Source organism: Bipolaris zeicola, assembly GCF_000523435.1.
Source record: "Bipolaris zeicola 26-R-13 unplaced genomic scaffold scaffold_182, whole genome shotgun sequence".
Lineage (NCBI taxonomy): Eukaryota > Fungi > Ascomycota > Dothideomycetes > Pleosporales > Pleosporaceae > Bipolaris > Bipolaris zeicola.
The window spans coordinates 43,498-53,593 of NW_006912231.1; the positions used below are offsets into that span (position 1 = coordinate 43,498).

Sequence of the window (10,096 nt, forward strand, 5' to 3'; positions counted from 1 at the left end):
AAGCCAAGGGTATGTCCGGTTCTAGTCGCTTGATAGTAGACCGAAATAGGCGTTTTGAGCGCGGTGGACAAAGGCCTTGAACTGCATCGCAAGGCCGCTGTAGCAATACTTGCCAGTCGTTGGCAGAGATATCTTATTTAATATCAAACAAACAAGTAACTGAGTTTGCTATGCGAGAAGAGTTCTTTAAGCCGGGTGGATCGGCAGCTTGTGGCGAGGTTAGTGGGAGGCCTCAATTCAATGACAGGTCCAGCCTTGCCCAAGTGTGGGTTGGACCGTGTTGAAAATTAGGTTGAGATGAGCCGCTTCTACATTTAAACTCCACCCTTTTCACACCAGTAAAGCTTGTCATGAGTACACCGCATGCACATGCACATGCATCCATAGAAGGCGTCCTGCGCAAGGTCAAATAGTCGACGGCTGGGCTGCATGCAATGTACATTTGTGGTTACCTCCCGTCCACGTGCGACAAATAGTAATTCCAATGTGCCGTGACTTGAATTGTACCTGAAGACATGGCGTGTTTCCTTTGACCGGTGGTCGGTGATGCTGTCAAGAAGCGTTCACTTACATGGAGCAGTAGCCACATACGGTATGGCGGCCATGGCCTTATATGAGAACAGTCAATCACAGCTTAGGACCAGCAGACACTAACCACTGCACTGCTACTCGGCCCCGACCCACCACGTTTGACAGTCCAGCGGGATCCTTCAAGGGGAAACAGTCATATCATTTCTCATGATGCTGAAATGCATGCAATCTGGCTGATTTGGAAGCCCATAAACACCACGCCATGCAATTTTCTCGCGCGTGCATCTGTCGAGGTTGAGCGATGTACAGTCGAAGTTATTGGCCTGCGCATTGGTTTTTAGTCGACACAGTAAACACTATTGCTGCAGGGTGGGACAATACGCCGCAATGCGCCCCACTCAGGCATGCAGCGCGTAAATAGATGGGATTTCATTCTACGCTACTTCTTCTTTAGGCCGCTAGTCACCGCCGTAATTGGGGAGCTACGAGCCTGTGGCTTGTTTCTTCTGGCGGGTAGCCTAATTAGTTGCCGGTTTGCCTTGAAGGTGGATATGCAGCTAGTTGCCTGTGCCGCATTCATTAAGAATAAATAAAGATGCAATCCCAGTGCCTATGCTCAAGCTTGTCCCTGGTACTAGATTATACAAATTCAAAAAAAAAGCTGTCAGCATGCTCGTGCGTATTTCGGTTGCAGCTGTGGCTTCGGCCGGGCTTGTCGTAGCCCAGGCTCCTTCAGATGATAGTACTCACTACACGCTTGCCTCCTTCGCCTTTATTCGAACTGGAGAACGGACACCCATTCTACGAAACAATACCCAGGTCCTGACGGCGCTAGGCGCCCAACAAATGTACACGCTCGGAGAAAACTTCAGAACAAGATACATTGCTGGCGACTCGCCAAACAAGCTTGGTGTAGAGCATGTTGCAGGAATGTCAGTCGATGTCATAGACAATGACCAGATAAGAGTTCAAACTCTGGAAAAACCGTACCTTGTTTCTTCTGCACAGGCATTTATGCAGGGACTATATCCTCCGAACAGCAATTCCAACGGAACCGGACAAGTCGCTAGCCGCCTTGCAGATGGCACCCAGGTTGACTACCCGCTCAACGGATACCAGTATGCTGGTATCCAAGCTGCTGCACTGGAAGACCCAGACTCAAGATTCGTTTCTGGATCGCAAAACTGTCCTCTTGCGCAAGTAGCTGCGCTGAACTTTTTCGAAACAGAAAAGTTCAAGGAAACGGAGGCGGCCAATGCCGATTTGTTCAAGAAATTGAACATAGACTGGCTGGAAGGCACACTTCCCGAGGCATATTTGTGAGTTCAAGCATTACATAAGTTCGTATCTACTACACAGAGAAGCTGACAGTGTCAATAGTAATGCTCGCTCGGCTCTTGAGATATCCGACTACATCTCTTACCAATACTCGCACAACTCCAGCGTCTACAAGGCCCTATCAGCAAACGACTCTGACTACACTGGTGCCTATGATCAGCTCAGCCATCTTGCCGACGAAGTTGCCTGGCACCTCTACGGCAACGCATCCGACCTATCAACGGATGCAAACTACCAAGCCATCGGAGGCAAGACACTCGCCAGCTCCATCCTCAACACCTTCAAACTCCAAGTCCCGGATAAAACCAGCCCAAGCAACTCGAGCACCCCATCCCCGCGCCTAACCTTTTACTTTGGCGAGGAAGACGCAATGCTAGGTCTCATCTCGCTCCTCAACCTCGACACCAAATCCCCGTCTTTCAAATCCATCCCTTCCTACGCCTCCTCCCTCATCTTCGAGCTCTTCAGCACAACCAAAGACCAGAACCCCAACCCCGAAAACCTCTGGGTCCGCTTCTCCTTCCACAACGCCACCACAGATGACAAACAACTCGTCGCATACCCTCTATTCAACCACGGCCCCTCAAACACAGACATGTCCTGGACCGAATTCGAGCGCCAATTCAGCGCAATGGCCGTATCCGGCATATCGGACTGGTGCCGCACATGCAACAGCGGCAGCCTATTCTGCTGGGGCGCCGAAGCAAAAAAGAGTCTCGATGACTTACCTTCTTCCTCCCCTTCCTCCATCCGCGAACTCAAATCCCGCCTTTCACCCGTCGTAGGCGGAATCATTGGCGCCGTCGTCACGCTCGTCGTCGCTGCCATTGTTTTCGCCCTCGTCATGGTGTTTGGCGGTGTGCGCGTGCACCGGCCGCAACGCAGCGTCAATCATGACAACGATGGTAGTGCTAAGGGAAGGGGATTAGGAGGTTTCAAGGGCGTGGCGAAACTTGCTTCCGATGCCGATTTGAGACTTACTAGTGAGGGTGCGGCGGGTGCGGATGCGAAAAGGGGGCATGAAAGGATTGGGAGTTGGGAGTTGAAACAAAAGGATTTTGGCAATGGCGAGGAAGTGAGTCGGAAGAGTAGTTTTGAGAGGATTGATGGGGTTGTTGCGGCGAGGGTGGAGCCGGTTCAGAGGCTTTGAGGGGTGGATGTGTGTATGAGTAGGGTGATGTGGGGTTTATACTGCGATTTAGCTTATGGGTGGTTGCATCGGTGTGTATGTATATAGTGGGAAAGGGATGGAAAAGTACTTGATGTTCATATTGTGATACCATTATACATTGTACGAAGAAATTTCAAGTATAGTAACTACTTTGTGTATTTAGTCCCGTTTTCTTACTTTTGGAACATACATCTCGATACATATCCTTCATGGCTTCGGACTGATGAATGTACGTACATATCTCTGGTGCCATCGCCACCGGATCAAAAATGACACAAGCAGAAAACAGTTACACAATCTTCCTTCGTCATGACATCATCAGATCCGAGTAAAAAGATAGATGGATAAACATTTTGATTGTGCACATATCTACAAAAAACCACTCATGCAGTACATATATATACGGCGACAAAAGGCATAAGCTGCATTCTCTCTCTCTTTCACTCTCTTGTGAACTTCGTATCTGTCAATTGGCACATGAAAACATCGCTGAGGGAGAAAGTCGCTTCCATAAAAAAACGCCAAAAAGAATGCCAAAAAGAGGAAGGAGACAGAGAGAAACAAAATCGGAAACAAAGAGCGAAAAAAACCACATGACCTCGAGTGCCGAAGCACGAGTTATTAGTTTTTTTGAAACCAACTCTGTTCCCAGTCTGTTGACAAGTATTTTGAAAAAGGAAAATCCACATCCACATTCCAGCCATTATGTATCCACATTAGAATCGAAAGTGACTAGACTGTATATCTCTCGCTTTAGAAACCGCAAATTATGTGAGAAGCTGACCGGCTATGCCGAGGGCAACTCCAGCAGTCATGAGGTAATCGCGGCAAGGTGCCCTCCATGCAGCGTTTCCATTACCGTCAAACGCACGACAAGCCTCGACAGTCAACTGGGAGCAGCCCAAGCTACTCAAGCTTGAGCAAATGCTCTGTGCAGACGAGAGACCGACGCTCGGAATGGCGGTAATGGTAGCGCCGCCGTTGGGGGCGGAAACGGTTACGCCCGGGGCGCCATTGGCAAGAGCACTTGTACAGCTTGCAGCATCGCTTTGGCAGCTTGTATAAGCGGACGAGCAGGCAGCTGCGTTTTGATAAGTCGTCGGTATGTACGGGAAAGGGTAGAATTGGTTCTGTACCGTGCTTCCGTGGTTTGCGCCGTTCGTCTGCTGCACGAAGGGCCCGCCCGTGGTTGTGCTGGCGATGACAAATGGCACTGACGTAGTTGCCGTGGGGTTGGCTGTTGGGGCGGCAAGAGCTCCGGTGCATGCAGCGCCCTGAGGACAGCATGCTACATGGCCGGCTTGGTCGGCGGAGCACACTGCCGTTCGGGGGCAGCAGAGGCCCGGAGCGCCCAGGCGAGCGCAGTCGAAATAGTTGTTTGCGCATGCGTTGCCCTGTCTTTTGAGGAGCTCGGGTTGTACATCTGCCGGCGCCGTGGGCATCGAGTCGTATACTTTGTTCGGTAGTCCCTCGATGGCGGGCTCAAAGTCGGCGACAAGATCGGGTGCGGCGAGGGCTGCCAGCGGTGCCAGTAGCAGCGGGGCGAAGGCGGCACGCATTTTCGAGAGGGTGATGTCGTGGACTGAGCGAGCGTTGTGCGGGAGAAGAGATGCGACTTGCGCCAGTAAAGGCTGCGGTGTGGCAGGAGAACGAGCGATTTATCGATATGGAGATGGCTGGGGGAGCGGACAAGCACACAGGACAAGTTGCGGAAGAGCAGTGGGAAGACAGAACAATGGGTGCGCTAAGCGGCACACAATTGACAGTAGCGGGAAGGAATATGGACAGCAGGTGGTGCGGTTTGGCCAAGGTCGATGTGTAGATGGGCGCGCGGCCGGTGCGGCTGTGGTGTCTCTGCCCAGGCTGGATTCGTTGGCACGGTGACGTAAAGCCTGATTGGTTCACCGCTGGATTCGACGGCTCTGGCCCGCAACACATGCATGGCAACGTCCAAGGCCCTGATGATCTTTTCCTACTTGCGCCCACCATTACGCTTGCAACTCTGACGAACTTGCCCCGAACTTGTCTCTGTCATAACCTGCGAGCGACGGCCAAGATGCGCTGCGCCTGCTTGCAGTAGACCGATTACGCCGCCCACATGCACACCACCTCGTACGCACCACCTCATGCGCTGTCAGGCACAAACACGAACCTCCAATATTGCTTCAGATACGAAACACTTTTAGTGAGAATCAATTGTTATTCCTGTCGTCACACCAGTTGATCTCTAGACTTCATCCTCTATCCGTGCGCGCGCGCGCGTGTGTGTGTGTGTGTGTGTGTGTGTGTGTGGAAAGCTACTTTTACCCAGTCAAAGCTTCGCCTAAGGAAACCGACCAGGGTCTTTACCAGATATTCTGAGCAAGAGCCACTAAGTGTAGTGCAGCAGACTGAAGAATCTAGATTAGAGATGATCTGACAATGCTCATCTCAATAGATGGAGATCTCGTCGATGCCATACGCAGTGCAGCTAGATGCGCATGGTAAGCAGTACACAGTACGTACGTACTGGGGGTTGAGCAGGTTTGCGCATGATAATCGCGTGAGCCAATCTCTTGGTATCAATCTCCCAAACATATATAAACGCAAAGTACGCATTTGGATTTTTCACATCGAATACGTTGAATCGCCCTCTGCTACTTACCGTACAACGATTAGCAGCATTTTTTATATCGTCGGTCAACCGGATCTGCATCGAGGCTTACCGTTTGTACTGACGGACACTTTGCCAAGACTAGGGTTCTTGAAGAAGGACCCTTTTTTCGATATCAACACCGATCCCAACCAGGAATATGTCTGCCTTGTGTTGTGCCCAGGACCCAGCGATTTGGATATAACATTCTCAGAAAACATACGACGGAAATATGCTTTCCCTTCCAAAATGATGACAACACTATAATCGAGTAGACAAGAGTTACGAGAGTTGGACTCTGCGCCGCTTGACCATCAGTGACGCTGACAGAGATGTTGCGAATTTCCAACAGTGAAATTGAACATTGCAGAGGCACAAGATGGTTGAACTACAGCATAGCAATGTATACCAGGTGGCATACCCTTTCCCAGCGCCGTTGGTGGAAAGAGCTAGATGTCGAATTCCAGTATGACCGAGTCTAAGGATACGGCAAGCCGGAGCAGAAGAATATCTTTACCTGCATAGGGAAAGCACTCTCGACGCTCTCACACACACACGAACACATATGTCAATCCGCTATGAGGCTCCAACGGACACAGGCGACAAAGTCGAGTTGTTTATGACAAGAAGATGGTAATATTTAAAGAATTACCCGGAGCCAAAGTACTAGTAAGTTGAATGTCAGGGCTGTCAGACTGCATTTAGTACGTTCAAGCGCTGTTGAGTAGTGCGATGCCAAGATTAGCTACAAAGTCGAATACGATACACATTGACGTTGCTCTTTTGAAGACAGCTGCATGAACCACAGTCTTGCTCACGTCAGCGGTACAGACCTCAGGTTCATGGACAAGGAAGTGGTTGTGTACTACTTATGCCATGTATGCACAATCGAGCAAAGATCATGTCATTAGGTATGTATGAATGTATGCGCTCGCTCTCTATCACAAGCATGAGCCGCTGCTACTCGCTCAATGCCATAGGAATTATCTTTTCAGTATCTCACAAAGCATCTAGTCTCACAGGATGAACCAATTCGACTCTGAAACTTGACGCTCTAACCACTCTATTCTTCTTCACTAGCTGGGTAATTGTGCGCTTGCCACCAGAGCAACCAAAGGCCTTTCCCTATCCGGCACACCGCTCCCTCTCCATGCGGTGTACACCGAGTTCGATTGGGGCTGCTTCTACTCGAATTGGATTTTTTTCCCCGTGGCAGTGATGAAGAGCTGGCCGTATAGGCATGGGATACTGCATAATACTATCGGAGCGATGGAGCATCTTGACCAGAAATCATGTGGGAGCAGCTGTCGGCCACGACAAGGGCCACATGTGCGTCGTCAGCAAGGAAAGAGGTAGAAGGCTAGTCATGAGGGGATGACGAGAGCGTCTCAGTGTCGAGCAGTGTGGCGCGGGTTGTGGGTTATTGCAGTGGCTGCTGCATCCACAATTGAGTGTGGCACTGTTTTTGTAAGTGTTTCTCTTGGATTGTTTGGGAAAGAGGGCTGTGATTGTGGACGCTAAGGTGTGAAGTAAAGCAGATGGAATCAATCAATCAATGGTATATTAGCCTGCGTGATTTGCAGGCGGCAAGGCGGTGTGATTGGGCGAGTCACACTGGGCGATAAAGCTTGGTGTCAGTTGGCCGGCAATACTGTGGTGGCTCGCTTCATCTCACATCCGTTGTTGCCGTGCCGTGGATCCCTCCCTGTTCGTGCCTCAGCATCATGAGTGAGGAGCAAAAAAAAAGGCATTTGCAACACTGGCTTCAGGAACGCCTGTTTGGCGTGTGTTACGGTGTATTGGGTGGGCGAAACGGCCCAGGGCTAGCGCGAGGAAAAAAGTGTTTCCCTAAGGCTCTGGCAGTGTATGGGGTTAAAATTGGATTGATTGCAAGGCTGATGCATGGCGCTGGCGCGGCAGTTGGCGGAGCTTAGGCCCCCGCAGCCGGAACTGGCGCGAGAAGATGACGACCAAACAAGATAGGTTTGCGCAAAAGCAGTCGCAGACACGGCAATGGGACAAAAAAGGACACGGCGAGCTGTGAGGATGGACAGAAGCAGGAGGGAGAAGAGGGGGGAAGTGGCTGCATGAGACTTGTGCAGGCTCCAGCCTCGAGCGTCGAGGAAGGTTGGCAATAGGCGATGGGTGGCTGAAGGCACAGCTGGCTGGGAGGCGACGGGCTTACAGCGTGCGTACGTGAGGTTAGCTGGGGTTCAGGAACCACGCCCGCCCCCACAATGATTGGCCAGCAAAGCGCCCATGCGCCGCGATGTTTCGAAACTACCAGTCGATATGCACAAGCTCCCACGACAAACAACATGGTTTCAAGCCAATGCCCTGTCGGCCCTGCCACTGCACCAATGACAACGCCCCCGGCAGCCCAAAACGACTCGCTGTTAGCCCGCAATCGCCTTGACGAAGCTTCGAGGCACGTACGACGGGTGCACGCCAGAGGCGGCGTGTGGCAGGACCCGCCTGCTTTTGACTCTGCTACTAGCAGTAGTAGAGTACTGCCGCCGACGTGGACAATGGGCCCAACCTCTGACTGACCCTGCTGCTGCCGTGCCTCTTCTCAGCATACCATCACACGTCTATATAGTTTTCGCCCCCGCCTATCTTCCTATCCATCCTCACCTCGTTCCTGTACAGCTCCTCTCTCCCAATCCCTTTTGCTTCCAGCCCTCGGTCGCCTCGTGTAAACACTAATACTACCTGCACTACTGTATACACACTTGTCAGCTCCAGGCTCTAATATCGGTAAGCCTGCCCTCGGCTCTATTTGCCCTCCTTTGCTCCTTCCCTTCCCAGACCCCAGTATGACGTCCATGTTTCCTCCCTATTTTCTTTTGTGTTTCCTTCCTGTCACAAGCGTTGCGCTTTCCTAATTTCCTGGTCGCACTCCCGCTGTGCCGCTTCATATACATATACTTGGCACCTGCTCCACTTCATTTCCTTCACCTACCCTTCACCTACAAATTGCTTGCGCTTCCACCTTCACTTTACTAAACCACTACACAGTCACTCGCTCGCTTTGTCTGCTTTACCAGATCGCCGTTCCATACATACACATACAATCAAGATGCTTGTCTCCGTCATCTCCATCCTGGCCGCGGCTTCTGCCGTCACCGCTCAGTCTACCAACGCCCCCGTAGTAGCAAACAACCCCATCGGCGCAAAGTACGTTGCTACGCTTCCTCAGAAGGCGGGAAGCTCCCTCTCGGGTACCATTGAGGGTACCACCGCTGCCGACGGCAAGGGTGTCAAGTTTAGCGTTCACTTTGCCGGTCTCCCAGCCACTGGCGGCCCGTTCATGTACCACATTCATGCTAAGCCTGTCCCTGCCGACGGCAACTGCACTGCCACTGGTGCTCACTTGGACCCTTACCACTACGGCGAGACCATGCCGTGCAACGCGAGCGCCCCCGAGACCTGCCAGACTGGTGACTTGAGCGGCAAGTACGGAAACTTCAGCACCCAAGAGTTTTCCGCCGAGTACACAGACTTGTACTCTGCTACTCTGCCTACCGACCCTGCTTTCGTAAGTTACCAACCACCTTGCAAGACTGTGAAAGGTCATGATTTACTAACACCATAATAGTTTGGTTCGCTCTCATTCGTGCTCCACCTGGCCAACAAGACGCGCATTGGATGTGCCAACTTCGAAAAGGTTGCCGACGGCGAGTCAAATGAGGAGCCCCCCAAGTCCGAGGACTGCTCCACCTCGACCATGGCCTCTACCGGTTACAGCATCCCTACTGGCGCCGCTGGCTACAACGGCACTGTTCCCGCGCCTACTGCTGGCAAGCCCACCTTCCCCAGCGCGCCCTCGGCCACCTCTTCAAGCCCAGCAGAGTTCCCCGGTGCTGCACCAAAGACTGTTGGCGGCGTAGGTGCCCTGTTCGCCGCTGCCGCTGCCGCAATCTTTGCCTTGTAAACAAAGGCCATGCAGCACAACGCTCCATTGCGGGATTTTCTTTGTTATTCGATTCTTTACTACTTTTTTTTTCATGATTGTCATTGATACCAGACGAAAGCGCAGATTTAATGTCCATGGTCTTTGCTAGCCTTGATAGGGGAAAAAAGGCAAGGCAAAGGAAGAGGACATGGTATAATGTTTTGGCGATTTTCTTGTGGCTTGTGTGCATTTGTTACATGGCCACATGGCTTTTTTTTTCTTCTTCTTCATCTCCTCCTTAATGTAGTTTTATTTCCAGATTTAGAGACCAGCAAATGCGGAAGAATGTTTTAGTTCAAAAAAAATTTGTGGATTTGGAATCCTTCCATGGTTGTTCGAAGCGAGCCGAAAGTGGCTTTTTTTTCAATGTAATCGTTGTTGGCACGATAAAGGTGCACGTGGTGAATCAACTTGCAGCTGCAAATACTATAGTGAGGAAGCGGATTGATTGATTGTATCTGTTATCGTG

The 10,096-nt window shown here is 51.3% G+C and overlaps 3 protein-coding genes across 3 annotated transcripts; 2 read left to right on the plus strand and 1 right to left on the minus strand.

Moving 5' to 3' along the window:
- Nucleotides 1–1,200: 1,200 nt before the first annotated feature.
- COCCADRAFT_7874 (uncharacterized protein) lies at nucleotides 1,201–3,019 on the plus strand (the record flags this gene model as incomplete). Its single annotated transcript, XM_007717487.1, has 2 exons — nucleotides 1,201–1,850; nucleotides 1,912–3,019. 2 exons carry the CDS (start codon nucleotides 1,201–1,203, stop codon nucleotides 3,017–3,019), a joined length of 1,758 nt encoding a protein of 585 aa, XP_007715677.1.
- A 788-nt stretch (nucleotides 3,020–3,807) lies between these two features.
- Nucleotides 3,808–4,599, minus strand: COCCADRAFT_105041 (uncharacterized protein; the record flags this gene model as incomplete). The annotated part of the gene is made up of 1 exon (XM_007717505.1): nucleotides 3,808–4,599. One exon carries the CDS (start codon nucleotides 4,597–4,599, stop codon nucleotides 3,808–3,810), a length of 792 nt encoding a protein of 263 aa, XP_007715695.1.
- Nucleotides 4,600–8,751: 4,152 nt separating this feature from the next.
- Nucleotides 8,752–9,606, plus strand: COCCADRAFT_7876 (uncharacterized protein; the record flags this gene model as incomplete). Its single annotated transcript, XM_007717488.1, has 2 exons — nucleotides 8,752–9,210; nucleotides 9,271–9,606. The coding sequence occupies 2 exons, from the start codon at nucleotides 8,752–8,754 to the stop codon at nucleotides 9,604–9,606; spliced, it is 795 nt and encodes a 264-aa protein (XP_007715678.1).
- Nucleotides 9,607–10,096: the final 490 nt, after the last annotated feature.